Raw genomic sequence first — 25131 nt, forward strand, 5'->3', positions numbered from 1 at the left:
GATATGTACAAATATGATGGTAAAAGTAATAGCAAAGAAGCAGTTAGTGAAATAAATAATAATACAGAAATGACAATGAACATTATTACACTACGAATGGAACAATACATATACCAATAGCAATAGCACTATTGATAATGAATGATAACAATAATTTACCTCTATTATCATCAATACTATTGTTCAAATGCAGCAATACATGTATGTAATGATAACTTGAAATACAAAAGAAACCAGATAAATGGAGGGGAAGAAAGAGAAGCCAGCTATATTAACCTTGTAGATTGTTATAGCAACAATAGGTTAAACTTTGTCAGTGTGCCATGTGCTACCAAGTTTCCCCTAAGGCAACAACGTTAATTTATGTTTGATGAAACTTGATTATATGCATGAGTGTATGTATGTATATGTACTTGTATATGTACACTATGTGTATATGTATGTTTGTACAGTGAATGCATATGTACATGTTAAAGTTAGAAAAGTTAAAGCACCAATGATTGTCACACACACACTAGGTGTGGCAAAATTATTCTCTGCATTTGATCCATCACCCTTGATCACCCCCTGAGAGGTGAGGGTGGCCGCGCCCGGGAATAATTTTTGGTGATTTGTATGTATATATGTATGTTTGTATAGTGAATGTTTATACATATACATTCATTTAAATTATTTTATGTCGAAGTGGAGCCACTTAAATGGAAGACCGCCCACAAAATGGCACATCCTGAAGAGATGGTCAGAAAGCAGCGTAAAAACAGTCTGTATAACATAATATATCCAACATTTTGACCTAAGGACCACCGTTACATGTTACACAGACCAGACAGAAGTGTTTTAAGTGTACAACTAAAATCATAATATGACTCCTTTAAATGGCTCTCCTAAATGGTCCACCATGGTGAAATTATATCAATCGTCTCTCTTTTTTATCTATCTACACATCATTCATGCATGTGTTGATCCATACAGCCTCTGCATGTATGTCTAAATTATATGAACTTAAATCCTGTAGTCTGAACCCTGTTAAAACAATTTGAAAACCAAAATCTGTTTGACCAAGTGTGCTTCTGCCGTGATTATTGTTGACACAGAAATAGCAGGCATATCACTTTTGTTCCTCAACGGGAGCCATGAATGCCCCCGTTTGTTGCTCCGTCTTCAGCAGCCTGCTGCAGCTCTCTCTTCCTGTAACCTTGGCGATAACCGGGTTGATGATCTCTTATGGTGGTCAAACACACAGGAGTTATTCATCAAAGTATGATGAGACAAAGGAGGACGCCTTTAATAGAAACACCATCTGGCTGCTGTGGAGTTGTAGAGGTCAAGACTTGAAAACAATGCCCTGTTGTGCGCTTAGAGGGAGTGTGGCGTGGGGTGAAGCGTACACAATGATAAGATTAAGTCACTTTAGTCAAAAGAACCTACTCATTTGCCACATGACCTTTGACCCTCAAGTAACATAGAAGCTAAATCGCTTATCAAAAATAGGTGGTATTCTTACATGTTAGGGTTATGGTTAGAGGTGGTGGAAATAATTGATTTTTAGATGCATCGCAATTATAAATTCGATTAGTAAACGTCAATAATGGATTTCTTTATTGTAAATAAAGTATTGCGGACAGTTCTAAAATGTGTCTGACTGCAGAAAATGAATTATTACCCTACTTGTTCATTTACTGTTAATATCTGCTTACTTTCTCTTTTAACATGTTTCATTTAATTTTTTCATTTATTCATTTACTTCAGGCAATGTCCTAAAAAAAAAAGTACAAAGTTAACAACACGTAATAATATAAATTAATACAATGCAAAAGGTAATGTACAGTATGTAAGCATGATGGTCCAGTTTTGCCTGAAAGGGAGTGGGAAGAAGATAATTTATTTAATCCCACCCCAGGGGCGTCACTAGCTTTTAAGGGCAGGGGGGGCTTAGCCCCCAGGAGATGCACAGGATGCGAGCGAACGTAGCGCACGTGCACAAAACTTCACAAACGGCTAACAAAGACTTAGAAATTATTCATTTTTATTATTATTATTATTTCAGTCGGTTTATTTTCAATCTGTGTTCAGTACAACAAACATGGGTTTGCACAGTGACATTTTGTTTACAGCATCAACAAGAAACAATGACTTGCATGATCCTTCAAGATACACTGAAACACAATGAAAGTCATGGCATTAGCCTCTATGTTATTCATTCACAACATAGAGGCTAATGCCACGACTTTCGCTCACAATACAATAATTGTTTGTTCCCAAATATTTTGAAGTTGCACAGATTACATTTTGGGCACATAAGTGACTAAAATGGTTGTAAATTCAAGCCCTGGAAATATTAGTTAATTACTTGAATTAAAGTAATATCTGTATCGGGATAATTTGGCTTGTATATAATATATATATATATATATATATATATATATATATATATATATATATGTATATGTATGTATTATGGCAAGCCGTTAAGGAAATTAAATATATATGGAAGTCTGAATAGAAATGAGAAACGTTTATATATACTGTAAATAAGAAAGACTTAGCTGATCTGAAAAAGAGCCAAAGCTGTCAAAGAGCTGAGGGACCATCTTCAAAGTGCAATGCTGAAACAAATAATGCAAACAATAAAATGTAACTTCCAGGGCTTGAGATTAACGTAGTCCCGTTGTCGGTAAAAAAAAATGCACGGGACGAAATTAAATGCTCCCCGGGACGATGGCTTTTAACCATTTTTTTTTTCTTTTTATGTATTTATTCATTTTACATTTTATATTAAATGTCTTGGTTTTTCCACCCTCTGAAAATCCTATGAAATGTTTAACAAGCCATCCTATAATAATACAACAGTTATTAATGTAACAATACAATAAAACAAATATATTTAATGATGTTTTTTTCATTATTTTAACAATAGGCTAATGTACAGTATATTATTTTATAAAGATTCTACAAGAAACACAAAACTTAAAAACTAAGTTATTTACAATTGCAGACACAAGGTTCTTGTTCTGCAGTGCTTTGTGCTAATGTGCTTCGAACACCTGCAAGACTGCAACCAAGGTCGCAGAGAAAATGCGGACTGGATTTTGAGTGATGTGGGCATTTTCTATATGAACAAGTCCAAGGACCGCAAGCAAGGTGGCAGAGAAAATGCGGACTAGATTTTGAGTGATGTGGGCATTTTCTATATGAACAAGTCCAAGGACTGCAAGAAAGGTGGCAGAGAAAATGCGGACTGGATTTTGATTGATGTGTGCATTTTCTATATGAACAAGTGGAATGGATTGGATACGACACACTAAAGGGGATCTCTACCTTACGCTATGAAGTGAGGGGAAACTGAGTGAATAATGAGAGGTTATATGATTATTTATTTAAACTCATATCCGGGCCACTTTATAATGAATATGTCGGCATGTATTTGTAAAAAAATAAAATAAAATAAAAAAATAGATTTTCTTTTTTTTTTTTTTTTAACACCAAATTATTTAGGGGGGCTTAAGAACATTTTAGGGGGGCTTGAGCCCCCCTAAAATAGGCCTAACAACGCCAATGTTCCACCCCCAGTTCTCAATTAATTGATTAATACATTGAGTTTCACTGTTACTTTGTTGAGGGATTATACAAATGTTGTATCATAGTGGCATTACCACAGGTAACAATAATTATTATACTGTAACAATAATTTGTTCTATCTACACTTCTGGTAAAATGTAATAATCACTTATTCTTCTGTTGTTTGATACTTTACATTAGTTTTGGATGATACCACACATTTGGGTGGGGGGGTGACGGACCGGTACTTTTCAGAGGCGGTATAGTACCGAATATTAGTACAACCCTAGTTCATAGTAATGAAAAGCACTGCTGATTTTCAAAGCAACAGCTGAGTCACTCAACCGAGATTTTAAAGTGCTTACAGAGGTAGATAAAGTTGTTGTATGCCTACTTGCCTACTTACCTTTAGATGTGTGTGTGTGTGTGTACATTTGTGTCCTCTGGTAGGCTGCTTCTGTGGTCTGATTCAGGACTACTCCAACAAGTCGTGCGCCATGCCGCCCATCACCTTCCAAGACCTGCCCCTAAATATCTACATGGTCATCTTCGGCACGGGCATCTTCGTCTTCATCCTAAGCCTCATCTTTTGCTGTTACTTCATCAGGTGAGAACACATGATGGCGATGAAATGTTTGTGTCTGTGTGGGAGGCAAGACTGGGGGGAAAAGTGTGGAGAAAAAAATAAAAATAAAATAATAATAATTATTAAACTTTTTTTTTTTAATTAATTAATTAATTTATTTATTTAAAAAAATAAAATAAAATAAAAGGGAGTGTGAATGACCTGCTGTTGACTTCATACTCCCAAATAAGCAAAGGTGACGTGTTTGCTTGAAGGACAGGATGTGAAGCAACGGGAAGCCTTCTGCCTCAATGTCAGTGTTTGCAACAGGGGAGTGGGGTTGCATCAATCGTGGAACACCTGCAGCTTGTTTTCACAAACGCATATGGTACTGTACATCTTAGATACGTTAGCTATTTTATTGACTGTTTCATCTAAAAAAATACCCATTTCTTTAATTGCTGGTCAATTGCGTGTGTCAATCCCCTTTTTGAAAAAAAACTCAATGTTGAGAGCATGCAATCATGAGTCAAAAGCAGTGACTCATTTCCTGTGTCCACATTAACATGCTGAAGGTAGTGCAGGGTAGGAGTGCGACTGAAGCTTCATTTATACAGCCACACTGATTCATCTGATGAATGTGCAACGATGAATGCCACTCTTTGTCGGGGGGCGATGGGAGGGGGAAGGGGTGCAGCTTTCCTGTTATCCCATCCTGCCTGCCCAACTACGACAGGCTCCTTCCCAATCAGGCACATCCTGGATGGGTTTGTGGTGGGAGACCCGACGACAAAAAGAAGTCTTTATGTAGTTCCCCCATGTTAGAATCGCCCCTTCTTTTAACATTTCACCCATATTGGAGCACACAGGATTCGGGGTGTACTCTAATGCATATATTAAATGGCCATATTTTTAGTTTGAGAAAAGTTATTTGGAGGGCAAATTGGTTACAGGAAAGGTGTCACACAAGATGATTATGTTTCTCTTAAGGGTAGAACAAAACAGCTTTTACAAGGATGTTAGCTGATATGGCTAAATTAAAGGGGAACATTATCACAATTTCAGAATGGTTAAAACCATTAAAAATCAGTCCTCAGTGGCTTATTATATTTTTCTAAGTTTTTTTCAAAATTTTACCCATCACGCAATATCCCTAAAAAAAGCTTCAAAGTACCTGATTTTAACCATCGTTATAAACACCCGTCCATTTTCCTGTGATGTCACATAGTGAAGCCAACACAAACAAACATGGCGGAAAGAACAGCAAGCTATAGCGACATTAGCTCGGATTCAGACTCGGATTTCAGCGGCTTAAGCGATTCAACAGATTACGAATGTATTGAAACGGATGGTTGTAGTGTGGAGGCAGGTAGCGAAAACGAAATTGAAGAAGAAACTGAAGCTATTGAGCCATATCGGTTTGAACCGTATGCAAGCGAAACCGACGAAAACGACACGACAGCCAGCGACACGGGAGAAAGCGAGGACGAATTCGGCGATCGATTGGTATGTGTTTGTTTGGCATTGAAGGAAACTAACAACTATGAACTAGGTTTACAGCATATGAAATACATTTGGCAACAACATGCACTTTGAGAGTGCAGACAGCCCAATTTTCATCAATGAATATATTCTGTAGACATACCCTCATCCGCTCTCTTTTCCTGAAAGCTGATCTGTCCAGTTTTGGAGTTGATGTCAGCAGGCCAGGGAAGCTAGCGTCGATATTCTTCTCTTGATCATCTTCGGTGGCATAAGGGACGGTGTGAGCCAAGACATCCAGGGGGTTTAGTTCGCTCGTCTGCGGGAACAAGCTGCCGCCATTGCTTGCCGTGCTACCGAGGTCCTTTGTCACTGAATTGCTCACACACTCCGGCAGATTCAATGGGGGTCTGGCGGCAGATTTCTTTGACTTTATCGTTGGAAATGCATCTGCTTTGAGTGTCGCAGGATATCCACACATTCTTGCCATCTCTGTCGTAGCATAGCTTTCGTCGGTAAAGTGTGCGGAACAAACGTCCAATTTCTTGCCACTTTCGCATCTTTGGGCCACTGGTGCAACTTGAATCCGTCCCTGTTGGTGTTGTTACACCCTCCGACAACACACCGACGAGGCATGATGTCTCCAAGGTACGGAAAACAGTCGAAAAAACGGAAAATAACAGAGCTGATTTGACTCGGTGTTTGAGAAAATGGCGGATTGCTTCCCGATGTGACGCCACGTTGTGACGTCATCGCTCCGAGAGCGAATATTAGAAAGGCGTTTAATTCGCCAAAATTCACCCATTTAGAGTTCGGAAATCGGTTAAAAAAATATATGGTCTTCTTTCTGCAACATCAAGGTATATATTGACGCTTACATAGGTCTGGTGATAATGTTCCCCTTTAAGGGTGGCATTTAATTAAATATATGTTAACAGCTGTAAATAAATTGCCATTTTTGTATTTATTGTTTTAACTTTTTTTTCATTATTATGCTGTATATTTATTTGATTAAATTGTGTTTTGCGCTTATATTTTTTGTTGTATTATTTACATATTAGTATAATGTAATATATATTGTATATATAAATGGTAAATGGTACGTATTTATATAGCGCTTTACCACTATATACCTGAAACAATACCCAAAGCGCTTACATTATACATGCCATTTACCCATTCACACACACAATAATGCACTGATATATGTGTGTGTATACATATATATATATATATATATATATATATATATATATATATATACAGGTAAAAGCCAGTAAATTAGAATATTTTGAAAAACTTGATTTATTTCAGTAATTGCATTCAAAAGGTGTAACTTGTACATTATATTTATTCATTGCACACAGACTGATGCATTCAAATGTTTATTTCATTTAATTTTGATGATTTGAAGTGGCAACAAATGAAAATCCAAAATTCCGTGTGTCACAAAATTAGAATATTACTTAAGGCTAATACAAAAAAGGGATTTTTAGAAATGTTGGCCAACTGAAAAGTATGAAAATGAAAAATATGAGCATGTACAATACTCAATACTTGGTTGGAGCTCCTTTTGCCTCAATTACTGCGTTAATGCGGCGTGGCATGGAGCCGATGAGTTTCTGGCACTGCTCAGGTGTTATGAGAGCCCAGGTTGCTCTGATAGTGGCCTTCAACTCTTCTGCGTTTTTGAGTCTGGCATTCTGCATCTTCCTTTTCACAATACCCCACAGATTTTCTATGGGGCTAAGGTCAGGGGAGTTGGCGGGCCAATTTAGAACAGAAATACCATGGTCCGTAAACCAGGCACGGGTAGATTTTGCGCTGTGTGCAGGCGCCAAGTCCTGTTGGAACTTGAAATCTCCATCTCCATAGAGCAGGTCAGCAGCAGGAAGCATGAAGTGCTCTAAAACTTGCTGGTAGACGGCTGCGTTGACCCTGGATCTCAGGAAACAGAGTGGACCGACACCAGCAGATGACATGGCACCCCAAACCATCACCCAACCATGCAAATTTTGCATTTCCTTTGGAAATCGAGGTCCCAGAGTCTGGAGGAAGACAGGAGAGGCACAGGATCCACGTTGCCTGAAGTCTAGTGTAAAGTTTCCACCATCAGTGATGGTTTGGGGCGCCATGTCATCTGCTGGTGTCGGTCCACTCTGTTTCCTGAGATCCAGGGTCAACGCAGCCGTCTACCAGCAAGTTTTAGAGCACTTCATGCTTCCTGCTGCTGACCTGCTCTATGGAGATGGAGATTTCAAGTTCCAACAGGACTTGGCGCCTGCACACAGCGCAAAATCTACCCGTGCCTGGTTTACGGACCATGGTATTTCTGTTCTAAATTGGCCCGCCAACTCCCCTGACCTTAGCCCCATAGAAAATCTGTGGGGTATTGTGAAAAGGAAGATGCAGAATGCCAGACCCAAAAACGCAGAAGAGTTGAAGGCCACTATCAGAGCAACCTGGGCTCTCATAACACCTGAGCAGTGCCAGAAACTCATCGACTCCATGCCACGCCGCATTAACGCAGTAATTGAGGCAAAAGGAGCTCCAACCAAGTATTGAGTATTGTACATGCTCATATTTTTCATTTTCATACGTTTCAGTTGGCCAACATTTCTAAAAATCCCTTTTTTGTATTAGCCTTAAGTAATATTCTAATTTTGTGACACACGGAATTTTGGATTTTCATTTGTTGCCACTTCAAATCATCAAAATTAAATGAAATAAACATTTGAATGCATCAGTCTGTGTGCAATGAATAAATATAATGTACAAGTTACACCTTTTGAATGCAATTACTGAAATAAATCAAGTTTTTCAAAATATTCTAATTTACTGGCTTTTACCTGTGTGTGTGTGTGTGTGTGTGTGTGTGTGTGTGTGTGTGTGTGTATATATATATATATTAGGGATGTCCGATAATGGCTTTTTGCCGATATCCGATATTCCGATATTGTCCAACTCTTTAATTACCGATACCGATATCAACCGATACCGATATCAACCAATATATACAGTCGTGGAATTAACACATTATTATGCCTAATTTGGACAACCAGGTATGGTGAAGATAAGGTACTTTTAAAAAAAATTTATAAAACAAAATAAGATAAATACATTAAAAACATTTTCTTGAATAAAAAAGAAAATAAAACAATATAAAAACAGTTACATTGAAACTAGTAATTAATGAAAGTTAGTAAAATTAACTGTTAAAGGTTAGTACTATTAGTGGACCAGCAGCACGCACAATCATGTGTGTATCACTTGCAGACTGTATTGATATATATTGACATATAATGTAGGAACCAGAGTATTAATAACAGAAAGAAACAACCCTTTTGTGTGAATGAGTGTGAATGAGTGTAAATGGGGAAGGAAGGTTTTTTGGGTTGGTGCACTAATTGTAAGTGTATCTTGTGTTTTTTACGTTGATTTAATTAAACAAAAAACCCCCCAAAAAACACAAAAAAACCCGATACCGATAATAAAAAAAACGATATCGATAATTTCCGATATTACATTTTAACGCATTTATTGGCAGGCCGATATTATCAGACATCTCTAATATATATATATATATATGTATGTATGTATGTATGTATGTATGTATGTATGTATGTATATTTATTTAATGAGCTTCAAGAGGCAGTCACCTAAAATGGTTTTCACTTCAGAGGTGTGCTTGAAGCTTATCGAGAGAATGCCAAGAGTGTGCAAAGCAGTAATCAGTGCAAAGAGTGGCTATGTTGAAGAAACTAGTATACAAAACATGTTTTCAGTTATTTCACCTTTTTTTGTTAAGTACATAACTCCACATGTTATCATAGTTTTGATGCCTTCAGTGACAATCTACAATGTAAATAGTCATGAAAATAAAGAAAACGCATTGAATAAGGAGAAAGTGTGTCCAAACTTTTGGCCTGTATTGTATACGTGTGTATTTGTATGTACGTATATATAGGTGTATAAATGTGCGTATGTATGTATACTGAACAAAAATATAAATGCAACACTTGTTTTTGCTCCCATTTTTCATTAATTGACCTCAAAGATGTAAAACCTTTACTATTTACACAAAGTACCTATTTCTCTCAAATATTGTCTACAAATCTGTCTAAACACTTCTTATGTGCCAAGATAACCCATCCCACCTCACAGGTGTGGCATATGAAGATGCTGATTAAACAGAATGACTATTTCACAGGTGTGCCTCAGGCTGCCCACAATGAAAGGCCACTCTGAAAGGTGCAGTTTTGCTTTATTGGGCGTCTTGGGGGCTCACCAAAGCAGTCGGTATCTGGTGTGACCACCATTTGCCTCACGCAGTGCAACGCATTTCCTTCACATAGAGTTGATGTGGTTGATTGTGGCCTGTGGAATGTTGGTCCACTCCTCCTCAATGGCAGTGCGAAGTTGCTAAATATTGGCAGGAACTGGAACACGCGGTCGTATACGTCGATCCACAGCATCCCAAACATACTCAATGGCTGACATGTCCAATGAGTAAGCTGGCCATGTAAGAACTGGGATGGTTTCAGCTTCCAGGAATTGTGTACAGATCCTTGCAACATGGGGCCGTGCATTGTCATGCTGCAACATGTGGTGATGGTCTCGGGTGAATGGCACAACAATGGGCCTCAGGATCTCGTCACGGTATCTCTGTGCACTCAAAATACCACCAATAAAATGCACTTGTGTTCGTATCATAACATACGCCTGTCCAAACCATAACTCCACCCCCACCATGGGCCTCTCGATTCACAACGTTGACATCAGCAAATCGCTCTCCCACATGATACCACACACACTGACTGCCATCTGCCTTGGACCGGGATTTATCCGTGAAGACAACACCTCTCTAACATGCCAGACGCCATTAAATGTGAGCATTTTCCCACTCAAGTCGGTTACGACGACAAACTGTAGACTGAGACCCTGATGAGGATGATGAGCATGCAGATGAGCTTCCCTGAGACGGTTTCTCACAGTTTGTGCAGAAGTTCTTTGGTTATGCAAACCAATTGTTGCAGCAGCTGTCCGGGTAGCTGGTCTCAGACGATCATGGAGGTGCACCTGCTGAATGTGGAGGTCCTGGGCTGGTGTGCTTACATGTGATCTGCGCTTGTGAGGCCGGTTGGCTGTACTGCCAAATTATTTGAAACGCCTTTGGAGAAGGCCTATGCTAGAGAAATAAACATTCACTACATGGGCAACAGCTCTGGTGGATAATCCTGCAGTCTGCATGCCAACTGCACACTCCCTCAAAACTTGCAACATCTGTGGCATTGTGCTGTGTGATAAAATGGCACATTTCAGAGTGGCCTTTTATTGTGGGCAGCCTAAGGCAAACCTGTGCAATAATCATGCTGTTTAATCAGCATCTTGATATGCCACATCTGTGGGGTGGGATGGGTTATATTGGCAGAGAAGAAATGCTCACTAACACAGATTTAGACAGATTTGTTAACAATAGTTGAGAGGAGTAGGTATTTTGTGTATACAGTAAAAGTTTTACATGTTTGAGTTCAACTCATGAAAAATGGGTGCAAAAACAAGTCTTGTCTTTGTATTTTTGTTCCGTGTATAACTCTTTATTTGTGTGTGTGTGCGCGTGCGTGTGCATGTGTGTGTGTGTGTGTGTGTGTGTGTGTGTGTGTGTGTGTGTGTGTGTGTGTGTGTGTGTGTGTGTGTGGGAGTGTGTGCATGTGTGTGTGTGTGTATATATATGTAGAGTCAAAAATACAAGACATAATATATATTAAAACATTTGTATTTTGTTTGTGTATGTATTTTGTAAGCAATTGAACAAATTTGCCATCATTTCATGCCTGTTATTTTGTTTTTAGAGTACATGAATACATTACTTATTTGCAGTTGTTGACATATAGGCTAATTCATGTTCATACTTCTGATGATCCACAATTACTGTTATATTTTTTAAATAATTGTATTGTTTATTTATTTAAATACTATAGTTATATGTAAGATAATTGTCATTTGATGATTCAGAATTGAATATATATATATATATATATATATATATATATATATATATATATATATATATATATATATATATATATATGTAGACGGCGTGGCGCAGTGGAAGAATGGCCATGCGCGACCCGAGGGTCCCTGGTTCAATCCCCACCTAGTACCAACCTCGTCATGTCCGTTGTGTCCTGAGCAAGACACTTCACCCTTGCTCCTGATGGGTGCTGGTTAGCGCCTTGCATGGCAGCTCCCTCCATCAGTGTGTGAATGTGTGTGTGAATGGGTGAATGTGGAAGTAGTGTCAAAGCGCTTTGAGTACCTTGAAGGTAGAAAAGCGCTATACAAGTACAACCCATTTATCATTTATCATTATCATTATATATATATATATATATATATATATATATATATATATATATATATATATATATATATATATATATATATATTATATATGTATAATTTATATATATAATTTATATTTTTGTCATTTCTATAAAACACACTTTTTCACACTTTATTATTAATATAATTGTTGCTAATATTATTGTTTTTTGTATTTTACATCATTCCTGCATACATTATACAATAAGAGCTGGTCAATGGAGACCCACTGAGGACATTTAAATAAAATGATTGTATGCAAAAACTAAAGAAAAGTCCATCCTCCCTTTAACCCACTTCTCGTGTTTCTTTCTTCATGGGAAATCTGCACACATGCGAAAGCTGCATCCTCACATTGTTCCTGGTAAAGGTTTTGCTCACAGCAATCAGTGCAAACAATAAACCAAATGACATAAACAACTCAATAATTGTTATTTCCTCTCTTGAAACAGTCACTCGGCGAGATGTGATTTTCAATCTAGTAAGGCCTGACAATCCCAGACGGTGACAGACTTGTGTGTGTGTGTGTGTGTGTGTGTGTGTGTGTGTGTGTGTGTGCGTGCGTGTATGTTTAGTTGTGTAAAATAACCGCCTAAACAGACACAATTAGCATAATGATAAGCATCTCGCCATTGTTGCCTTAGTGAGCAGTAAAGGGATTCAAACAGAGTAAGAAGTAATTAACGGTTCTCTTGATTCTTATTTGGAAAAAAAAGAGAGAAAGAGGGGGATTAACATCAATTCTGTTTAGTTTAGCGGTAACATGACCTTACAACGCTTACAGTGAGGCCTTAATAGGCACATACTGTATGTAGCACTGAAGAAAAAACAACTTAAAAAAAAAAAAAAGAATAAATTAATATTCTTCTGTAGAATTTAATCATGTGCAGATTACACAAGAATGTAACATTTAGTAACATGTGATATTAACTTATTTCATGCAAAGTGAGATATGTCAAGCCTTTATTGGTTATAATTTTGATGATTATGGTTTATGAAAACTTTGGACTGAAAATGTAATGTTTCAAAAACTGTTAGCCACAATGATCAAAATTGTAACAAATAAAGGCTTGACATATCTCACTTTGCATGTAATGAGTTAATATCACATATTAGTTTCACATTTGAAGTTAATTGCTGACATGAATGGACTTTTACACCATATTATAATTGTATGAGTTTCGCCTGTATTATATAATCAGGGTTTTACAGGTATCCGCAAATCTAATTTAATATTTTTTAACGCCACTTTTAATGCCACTTAAAAAAAATGTAATGCCTATGTCCGACCGCATTTGGTTATTATATATAGTCAAACGCTTATACAGTATACACACAGCTGTTAGAATTTGACAATGGTAATGTTGAATAGTTGAAAAGTTTACATTAATTGTCACTATGGCTTGCAAGACTTTCATCTGAGAATTTATTTTTATTTATTTATTTTTCTATAATGTTCTGACTTTGGTCACGGCAATAGACAATAACCAAATAAAAGGTTCCGTCTTTCAATCATCACACTGTACCTTCAATCAAAACTAATAAAGGCGAACTCCACTTAAAGGCCTACTGAAATGCGATTTTCTTATTTAAACGGGGATAGCAGGTCCATTCTATGTGTCAAACTTGATCATTTCGCGATATTGCCATATTTTTGCTGAAAGGATTTAGTAGAGAACATCGACGATAAAGTTCATAACTTTTGGTCGCTGATAAAGAAAGCTTTGCCTGTACCGGAAGTAGCAGACGAGTAGCGTGACGTCACAAGTTGTGGAGCTCCTCACATCTGCACATTGTTTACAATCATGGCCACCAGCAGCGAGAGCGATTCGGACCGAGGAAGCGACGATTTCCCCATTAATTTGAGCGAGGATGAAAGATTTGTGGATGAGGAAAGTGAGAGTGAAGGACTAGAGGGCAGTGGGAGCGATTCAGATAGGGAAGATGCTGTGAGAGGCGGGTGGGACCTGATATTCAGCTGGGAATGACTAAAACAGTAAATAAACACAAGACATATATATACTCTATTAGCCACAACACAACCAGGCTTATATTTAATATGCCACAAATTAATACCGCATAACAAACATCTCCTCCCTCCCGTCCATATAACCCGCCAATACAACTCAAACACCTGCACAACACACTCAATCCCACAGCCCAAAGTACCGTTCACCTCCCCAAAGTTCATACAGCACATATATTTCCCCAAAGTCCCCAAAGTTACGTACGTGACATGCACATAGCGGCACGCACGTACGGGCAAGCGATCAAATGTTTGGAAGCCGCAGCTGCATGCGTACTCACGGTACCGTGTCTGCGTATCCAACTCAAAGTCCTCCTGGTAAGAGTCTCTGTTGTCCCAGTTCTCCACAGGTCAATGGTAAAGCTTGACTGTCATCTTCCGGGAATGTAAACAATGAAACACCGGCCGTGTTTGTGTTGCTGCAGTCGGCCGCAATACACCGCTTTCCACTTCCAGCTTTCTTCTTTGCTGTCTCCATTGTTCATTGAACAAATTGCTAAAGATTCACCAACACAGATGTCCAGAATGCTGTGGAATTTTGCGATGAAAACAGACTACTTAATAGCTGGCCACCATGCTGTCCCAAAATGTCCTCCACAATCCGTGACGTCACGCGCTGACGTCATCATACCGAGACGTTTTCAGCAGGATATTTCGCGCAAAATTTAAAATTGCACTTTAGTAAGCTAACCCGGCCGTATTGGCATGTGTTGCACTGTTAAGATTTCATCATTGATGTATAAACTATCAGACTGCGTGGTCGGTAATAGTGGGTTTCAGTAGGCCTTTAAGCCCTGTAAATTAGCTTCCAATTCTGAATTAATATTATCAATAAAATATACCCAGAACTAGAAGTTATTTTTTAAATTGCATCTCTTTAAAACATGCTGTAAAACGCATTTTCTCTGAAAGTATGATTTATAATAGCCACTAACTGGAGGATATGTTTTTAATTAGGATGCAGGTTTTGAAAAAAATAGTTAAAAGGTAATTAATGAACATCATACGAGGAATGCAAATGATGCTTGTGTTCGGAAGTAGATGATTGATTTAAACATTTCAGAAAAAGACATGTCATGCAATTATATTTAGGAAAATGCAAATAAGCCCTTTGTATGCATTATTGAATAGACTGTATTTTACACCCTCTCAGTTGTTTAAATGGGTACATTAGATAGCAAGTTATTCTTAAAGTCATGCAGCTGAATAAACTGATATTTATTTACTGTGGGAATGTCAGAGAACAAAGGAGTTTTGTGGTCTGTTGTGAAATTGTCTTGTTTGACCATCTTAGGCCACCATAGGTCACGTGCAGGGCCTGTGTGTTGCTAATGTGAAGTGGCCTACAGTCACCAAAGAATTGTGCTAAAATGATAGGAAATGTTAGTTAGTACATGTCGTATTCATATGACGTGCTAGCGTTACTGCATTTGGGATTAGATGTGAACGGTTAAAAACGCGACTTTCATTTATAATTATTGCATGCTGTGTGTTCAAATGTTTCAGCATATTGCTCGTATGTCCTCCTCTTGATGAACTCGCCGCCTTACAATTATTACAAGTAGCTAGTGATGGGACCAAATGTGCCGAGGATTTCAGGCGAGTAATGGAGGGGGCGTTTCCGCGAAGCACGTATTGAGGCTCGCTTCATTTAGGGGAGGAGCCGGTGTCGTTCAAAACTCTGTATCCCTGAAATATTTGCCTTGTTCAGACAGCGGCAGCACTTCAGTGATATTAGTGATGTCAATGATACAAAATATGGATTATTACGATTAGAGATGTCAGATAATGGCCTTTTTGCCGAAATCCGATATTCCGATATTGTCCAACTCTTAATTACCGATACCGATATCAACCGACACCGATGTATACCGTTGTGGAATTAACACATTAATATGCTTAATTTTGTTGTGATGCCACGCTGGATGCATTAAACAATGTAACAAGGTTTTCCAAAATAAGAGAACAACTTCAACTCAAGTTATGGGAAAAAAAATGCCAACATGGCACTGCCATATTTATTATTGAAGTCACAAAGTGCATTATTTTTTTTTAACATGCCTCAAAACAGCAGCTTGGAATTTGGGACATGCTCTCCCTGAGAGAGCATTAGGAGGTTGAGGTGGGCGGGGTTTGTTGGTAGCGGTGGTGTATATTGTAGCGTCCCGGAAGAGTTAGTGCTGCAAGGGGTTCTGGGTATTTGTTCTGTTGTGTTTATGTTGTGTTACGGTGCGGGTGTTCTCCCGAAATGTGTTTGTCAGTCTTGTTTGGTGTGGGTTCACGGTGTGGCGCAGATTTGTAACCGTGTTAAAGTTGTTTATATGGCCACCCTCAGTTTGACCTGTATGGCTGTTGATCAAGTATGCGTTGCATTCACTTATGTGTGTGTAAAAGCCGCATATGTTATGTGACTCGCTGTTTGTATGGAGGAAAAGCGTCCGTGACGACAGGTTGTAGAGGACGCTAAAGGCGGTGCCTTTAAGGCACGCCCCCAATATTGTTGTCCGGGTGGAAATCGGGAGAAATTCAGGAGAATGGTTGCCCCGGGAGATTTTCGGGAGGAGCACTGAAATTCGTGAGTCTCCCGGGAAAATCGGGAGGGTTGGCAAGTATGCTTCCGTGATATTAGCGATGTCAATGATACAAAATGTGGATTATTACGCTCATGCTTTGATGGTCAAAAATGTTGTTAAAGTACCAATGATTCTCGCACACACACTAGATGTGGTGAAATTAGTCTCTGCATTTGACCCATCACCCTTAATCAACCCCCTGGAAGGGGAGGGGAGCAGTGAGCAGCAGCGGTGGCCGCGCCCGGGAATCATTTTTGGTGATTTAACCCCCAATTCCAACCCTTGATGCTGAGTGCCAAGCAGGGAGGTAACGGGTCCTATTTTTATAGTCTTTGGTATGACTCGGCCGGGGTTTGAACTCACCACCCACCGATCTCAGGGCGTTGGTGTAACATGCGACATTCCTACCCGAATAAATGCTTTTGATCATCCGTACATGACGTGTTGTACTTGTATTCACATCGCTGCACAAGTTTCTCTATTGTATACGGTGTCATGCTGCAGAGCGGTTGGTCAGCCTGCCTATTTTCTGCAAATGACAATAACATCCAGTAATTTGATGTATTATTTATTTCATCGTCTGATAGATTATAAAATAACACCAATATAATGGTAACAAACACCACAGTGTAGAATCAATTTCATGTTTAAAAAAACAACAACAACAAAAAAGACCTCAAACTATGTACTAACATGTGGATTATATGTACAGACTTGGCATTGAACAAAACTTGTGAATTTGGACTCATTTTATGAATTACAAAAAAAGTTAGTGGGGGATACATAATATTCATAATCATTGACATCGCTAAAAACACGGAAGTGCTGCCGCTGTCTGAACAAGGCACAGAGCTCTATGAGGGGCCGTTAGGGACATTATTCAGAATTACCTCTTACATACACTACTGAAATGCTCTCACATAAACAACTGAAATCTTTTTCTTTTATACACACTACTGAAACACTCTTATAAACACTACTGAAATGCTCTTACATACACTACTGAAATGCTCTCACATAAACAACTGAAATGTTTTTCTTTTATACACACTACTGAAACACTCTTATAAACACTACTGAAATGCTCTTACATACACTACTGAAATGCTCTCACATAAACAACTGAAATGTTTTTCTTTTATACACACTACTGAAACACTCTTATAAACACTACTGAAATGCTCTTACATACACTACTGAAATGCTCTTATAAATACTACTGAAACACTCTTATAAACACTACTGAAACACTCTTATAAACACTACTGAAATGCTCTTACATACACTACTGAAACACTCTTATAAACACTACTGAAATGCTCTTACATACACTACTGAAACACTCTTTTAAACACTACTGAAATGCTCTTACATATACTACTGAAACACTCTTATAAACACTACTGAAACACTCTTACATACACTACTGAAACACTCTTTTAAACACTACTGAAACATTCTTACATACACTACTGAAACACTCTTATAAACACTACTGAAACATTCTTACATACACTACTGAAACACTCTTATAAACACTACTGAAACATTCTTACATACATGGGGACGGCGTGGCGCAGTGGAAGAGTGGCCGTGCGCAACCCGAGGGTCCCTGGTTCAATCCCCACCTAGTACCAACCTCGTCATGTCCGTTGTGTCCTGAGCAAGACACTTCACCCTTGCTCCTGATGGGTGCTGGTTAGCGCCTTGCATGGCAGCTCCCTCCATCAGTGTGTGAATGTGTGTGTGAATGGGTAAATGTGGAAGTAGTGTCAAAGCGCTTTGAGTACCTTGAAGGTAGAAAAGCGCTATATAAGTAAAACCCATTTAATTTATACACTACTGAAACACTCTTATAAACACTACTGAAACATTCTTACATACACTACTGAAACACTCTTATAAACACTACTGAAATGTTTTTGTCTCACGCACACACACACACGCACACACACGGAATTATTTTTCACTAGTATGTATAAACGGATTTCACCTGTGTGTGTGTGCTTTTTACACGTCCGTGTGAGAGACAACAATTTCAGTAGTATGTGTGCAAAGATTTCAGTTATGTGTATGAGCGCATCTTACCTGTGTGTATGCAAGCATTTTACCAGTGTGTGTAAGAGCATCTTACCAGTGTGTATGCGAGCATTTTACCAGTGTGTGTAAGAGCATCTTACTAGTGTGTGTGAGCGATGTTGCATTCCGGTTCCGGTCACCAATAATCCCCGCCCCTTTTCAGACAAGTTCCATCCATCCATCCATCTTCTTCCGCTTATCCGAGGTCGGGTCGCGGGGGCAGCAGCCTAAGCAGGGAAGCCCAGACTTCCCTCTCCCCAGCCACTTCGTCCAGCTCCTCCCGGGGGATCCCGAGGCGTTCCCAGGCCAGCCGGGAGACATAGTCTTCCCAACGTGTCCTGGGTCTTCCTCGTGGCCTCCTACCGGTCGGACATGCCCTAAACACCTCCTTAGGGAGGCGCTCGGGTGGCATCCTGACCAGATGCCCGAACCACCTCATCTGGCTCCTCTCAATGTGGAGGAGCAGCGGCTTTACTTTGAGCTCCTCCCGGATGACAGAGCTTCTCACCCTATCTCTTTTTTTTATTTTTTTATTTATTTTTTTTTTATTTTTATTTTTTGTTGTTGTTTTTTTTATGTCCTGTCCAGCTTCTCAGGCAAATCATATAGTTGATGTAGATGCCCATGTCAGCTGTTCAGATTTACTTTACAAAAGAGAAGTGTAGGATACTTCTCTTGTTGCCTTATTTGTATTTGACTTTATTAAATGTATTTATATTATCATTTAGTGCAGCCGGGCCGGAGCAGGAGGGGATAGAAAGAGAAAAAAAAAGAAGACAGAGGGGGAAATTGTGGGGACAAGAGGGGGATTAGACAGAGAGACAAAAACAACAACAGCAAACAACAACAACAACAACAATAGAGCAACATCAGCAAATATGACATGTACAAATATGATGGTAAAAGTAATAGCAAATAAGCAGTTAGCGAAAAATAAAAAATAATACAGAAATAACAATGAGCATTATTACACTACAAATGGATCAATACAAATACCAATAGAAATAGCGCTATTGATAATGAATAATACCAATAATTTACCTTTATTATCAACAATACAGTTGTTTAAATGCAACAATACATATACGTAATGATAACTTGAGATACGAAAGAATGCAGAAAAATGGAGGGGGAGAAAGAGAAGCAACCTACATTAACCTTGTAGATTGTTATAGTCACAATAGGTTAAGCTTTGTCAGTGTGCCATGTGTTACACCCAGTTTACCCTAGGGCAACAACGTTAATATATGTTTGATGAAACGTGATTATGTGCATGAGTGTAAGTATGCATATGTACTTGTATATGTACAGAATGTGTATATGTGTTTGTACAATGAATGTATATGTACAGAATGTGTATATGTGTTTGTACAGTGAATGTATATGTACAGTATGTGTATGTGTATGTTTGTATATTGAATGTGCGTGTGGATGTACGAACATTAGGTAGGTAAATATGTACTGTATTTGTGTATGTATGTGGGAGCGTAGGTACCTATGTACGTATGTGAGCATATGTGAATTTGCATGTACAATACATTCGACTCCCAGAGTGCGTGGGAGCCAGAGCACGGCCCCATCACCCCCGAGAGCCCAACCCACAAACAGGAGGCGTGGTGCCCAGGGAACCAGGGACCACCGCCCCCACGCAGCCAAGCCGGCCAGCGACAGGAACCCCAGAGCCCGACCCACCGTACCGCCCACAAGGGCCAGCAGCAGGCCGCAGACAGACGCACCCGGCAGAGGACAGGGCACGAGAAAAGCAGGGGACAGCCAGACCCCAAGCCAGCGAGAGACCACACCCCACACGGGCAGAAAGGCGAGACGCCCCGCCCGAGGGACCCAGAGACTCCCCGCAACCGGACGGGAAGACCGCCCCCGCCCCACCGGCAACCGGGCCCCCACGAGCCCACCCCCCACCCCCGGAGAGCGCGGCGAGGCCACCCTATCTCTAAGGGAGAGCCCCGCCACCCGGCGGAGGAAACTCATTTCGGCCGCTTGTACCCGTGATCTTGTCCTTTCGGTCATAACCCAAAGCTCATGACCATAGGTGAGGATGGGAACGTAGATCGACCGGTAAATTGAGAGCTTTGCCTTCCGGCTCAGCTCCTTCTTCACCACAACGGATCGATACAGCGTCCGCATTACTGAAGACGCCGCACCGATCCGCCTGTCGATCTCACGATCCACTCTTCCCTCACTCGTGAACAAGACTCCGAGGTACTTGAACTCCTCCACTTGGGGCAAGATATCCTCCCCAACCCGGAGATGGCACTCCACCCTTTTCCGGGCGAGAACCATGGACTCGGACTTGGAGGTGCTGATTCTCATCCCAGTCTCTTCACACTCAGCTGCGAACCGATCCAGTGAGAGCTGAAGATCCTGGCCAGATGAAGCCATCAGGACCAAATCATCTGCAAAAAGCAGAGACCTAATCCTGCAGCCACCAAACCGGATCCCCTCAACGCCTTGACTGCGCCTAGAAATTCTGTCCATAAAAGTTATGAACAGAATCGGTGACAAAGGGCACCCTTGGCGGAGTCCAACCCTCACCGGAAACGTGTCCGTCTTACTGCCAGCAATGCGAACCAAGCTCTGACACTGATCATACAGGGAGCGGACCGCCACAATCAGACAGTCCGAAACCCCATACTCTCTGAGCACTCCCCACAGGACTTCCCGAGGGACACGGTCGAATGCCTTCTCCAAGTCCACAAAGCACATGTAGACTGGTTGGGCAAACTCCCATGCACCCTCAAGGACCCTGCCGAGAGTATAGAGCTGGTCCACAGTTCCACGACCAGGACGAAAACCACACTGTTCCTCCTGAATCCGAGGTTCGACTATCCGGCGTAGCCTCCTCTCCAGTACACCTGAATAGACCTTACCGGGAAGGCTGAGGAGTGTGATCCCACGATAGTTAGAACACACCCTCCGGTTCCCCTTTTTAAAGAGAGGAACCACCACCCCGGTCTGCCAATCCAGAGGTACTGCCCCCGATGTCCACGCGATGCTGCAGAGTCTTGTCAACCAAGACAGCCCTACAGCATCCAGAGCCTTAAGGAACTCCGGGCGGATCTCATCCACCCCCGGGGCCTTGCCACCGAGGAGCTTTTTAACTACCTCAGCAACCTCAGCCCCAGAAATAGGAGAGCCCACCACAGATTCCCCAGGCACTGTTTCCTCATAGGAAGACGTGTTGGTGGGATTGAGGAGGTCTTCGAAGTATTCCCTCCACCGATCCACAACTTCCGCAGTCGAGGTCAGCAGAACACCATCCGCACCATACACGGTGTTGGTAGTGCACTGCTTCCCCTTCCTGAGGCGGCGGATGGTGGTCCAGAATCGCTTCGAAGCCGTCCGGAAGTCGTTTTCCATGGCTTCCCCGAACTCCTCCCATATCCGAGTTTTTGCCTCCGCGACCGCTGAAGCCGCACACCGCTTGGCCTGTGGGTACCTGTCCGCTGCCTCAGGAGTCCCATGAGCCAAAAGAACCCGATAGGACTCCTTCTTCAGCTTGACGGCATCCCTCACCGCCGGTGTCCACCAACGGGTTCTGGGATTACCGCCACGACAGGCACCAACTACCTTGCGGCCACAGCTCCAATCAGCCGCCTCGACAATAGAGGTACGGAACATCGTCCACTCGGACTCAATGTCCAGCACCTCCCTCGTGACATGTTCAAAGTTCTTCCGGAGGTGGGAATTGAAACTCTCTCTGACAGGAGACTCTGCCAGACGTTCCCAGCAAACCCTCACAATGCGTTTGGGCCTGCCAGGTCTGTCCGGCATCCTCCCCCACCATCGCAGCCAACTCACCACCAGGTGGTGATCGGTAGAAAGCTCCGCCCCTCTCTTCACCCGAGTGTCCAAAACATGAGGCCGCAAATCCGATGACACAACTACAAAGTCGATCATAGAACTGCGGCCTAGGGTGTCCTGGTGCCAAGTGCACATATGGACACCCTTATGCTTGAACATGGTGTTCGTTATGGACAATCCGTGACGGGCACAAAAGTCCAATAACAAAACACCACTTGGGTTCAGATCCGGGCGGCCATTCTTCCCAATCACGCCTCTCCAGGTTTCACTGTCGTTGCCAATATGAGCGTTGAAGTCCCCCAGTAGAACGAGGGAATCACCCGGGGGAGCACTCTCAAGTACTCCCTCGAGTGAATCCAAAAAGGGTGGGTACTCTGAGCTGCCGTTTGGCGCGTAAGCGCAAACAACAGTCAGGACCCGTCCCCCCCACCCGAAGGCGGAGGGAAGCTACCCTCTCGTCCACCGGGTTGAACTCCAACATGCAGGCTCTGAGCCGGGGGGCAACAAGAATTGCCACCCCAGCCCGTCGCCTCTCACTGCTGGCAACGCCAGAGTGGAAGAGAGTCCAGCCCCTCTCGAGAGAACTGGTTCCAGAGCCCTTGCTGTGCGTCGAGGTGAGTCCGACTATATCCAACCGGAACTTCTCTACCTCGCGCACTATCTCAGGCTCCTTCCCCCCCAGCGAGGTGACGTTCCACGTCCCAAGAGCTAGCTTCTGTAGCCGAGGATCGGCCCGCCAAGTGCCCTGCCTTCGGCTACCGCCCAGCTCACATTGCACCCGACCTCTATGGCCCCTGCTATGGGTGGTGAGCCCATTGGAGGGGGGACCCACGTTGCCTCTTCGGGCTGTGCCCGGCCGGGCCCCATGGGGACAGGCCCGGCCACCAGGCGCTCGCCATCGTGCCCCAACTCCGGGCCTGGCTGCGGAGGGGGGCCCCGGTGACCCGAGTCCGGGCGAGGGAAATCTGAGTCTCGGTTCTTGCATTTCCATAGAAGTTTTCGAGCTGCTCTTTGTCTGATCCCTCACCTAGGACCTGTTTGTCTTGGGAGACCCTACCAGGGGGCATGGAAGCCCCCGGACAACATAGCTCCTAGGATCATTGGGACACGCAAACTCCTCTACCATGTTAAGGTGGCAGCTCAGAGAGGAGTTCAGACAAGTTGTTTTTTTTAAATTTTTTTTTAAAGCCAAGTTGTTGACAAAATGTCTGCCGACAAGTAGCTTAACCGAGGCGGGAGCTCCACTTCATAATTTGAGGGCTTCAGCGGAGAATATAAGAACACTTTCAATGCAACAAGGGTCGGACTGCCGCTGTGGGTCGCCCCTGCAGGACGCGGCACCTGAGCGGCCACACAAGTGCCTTTCTCCTCCCGACAGCCAAGCAGCCTGGAGCAAATGTTACCTTGCGAGTTTACACTGCAGCATCATCAAGTGCAACGTTTCAGTTCATGGACATCGAAGCAAGAGGAGGAAAAGGTAATTAGACATTATTTATTTCTAAATGATTGTTGAATCCCTCAAAATGTAAGGCGACATGGCATTGTAGTGAGCTACAATGGTAACATGTCGAAATGTGAGTCACGTCGTGGTACGTCAGTAGCTGATCAAATACTAATGACAATGGATTACAATTATTTAGCGTTTTTCTATCGACTTGATAAGGGGTCCCCAAACTACGGCCCGCGGGCCGGTTACGGTCCACCAAAGTCCAACATCTGGTCCGCTGAAAAAAAAAAAAGTTGTATTATTATTTTCAATCTGTCTTTTCTAATCCATTTTTTGGTGTCCCCTAGCCGCTCAGGCAAATCATATTGTCTAAAAATGCATTTCCCTGTATGACTTATATTGTCTTGGCTGTTTTCATGTGATCTGATTGTTACATTCTTATTCCAGAGTCACCACACAGCTGCGTGACCATTTCAACAAGGACAGAATAAACAACCTCTGGATTCATGGAACTTCTCTGCACACAAATATATTAATTGGAATATTCAATCAATTTCACATAGAAACATTGTGATTATTATTTTCAACAGTGTGTTGAAAACAACCTTTTTTGGCTCAGAAAGGTTCCTTATGTCTTATTATTCATATGCTTTCAATACTTGTCGGTGTGTAATTCCAGACATAGATGTAAACATTAATGAGACAACAATGAAAATTTTTCAACAAGTGAACCCACTTGAAAATGATGGCAACTATGGAATAGACATTTTCACTTCAATTCTGCACTTTATTCAGTGAACAATATGTGATATACAGTGTTGGGTTAGTTACTGAAAAGCAGTAACTAGTTACAGTTACTAGTTACTTCATTTCAAAAGTAACTCAGTTACTAACTCAGTTACTTACACCAAAAAGTAATGCGTTACTGTGAAAAGTAACTATTTAGTTACTTCTTTTTGTCTTTTTTTTTTTTTTTAGAGCTCCCATTAATGCCCTTTTAGCCTTCATTTCAGTACTGTTATTGCACTGGAGAATAATACAATCTGTTGATCAACTTGACATGCATTTGCATCACTGAACTCTGCTAAGCAATGTGCTCTACATACAACACACAAAGACAAAGATATGTTACAAAGACCAATTTGTTTCTGGCCAGAACAAATTGACAAAACTATTTTAAATAGCTGCAACATAA

General features: G+C 41.4%; 1 protein-coding gene across 2 annotated transcripts in view; it reads left to right on the top strand.

Annotated features, from left to right (window-relative positions):
• rnf122 (ring finger protein 122) overlaps positions 1-25131 on the top strand; it is a 55935-nt gene that overhangs the window by 15550 nt on the left and 15254 nt on the right. For both annotated transcript variants that reach the window (XM_061928309.1, XM_061928308.1), the window contains exon 2: positions 4009-4165. In XM_061928309.1, coding sequence (XP_061784293.1) covers positions 4009-4165 — 157 coding nt within the window. The remainder of the gene's footprint in view (positions 1-4008; positions 4166-25131) is intronic.

Source organism: Nerophis lumbriciformis, linkage group LG33 (genome assembly GCF_033978685.3).
Source record: "Nerophis lumbriciformis linkage group LG33, RoL_Nlum_v2.1, whole genome shotgun sequence".
NCBI classification, from domain to species: Eukaryota; Metazoa; Chordata; class Actinopteri; order Syngnathiformes; family Syngnathidae; genus Nerophis; species Nerophis lumbriciformis.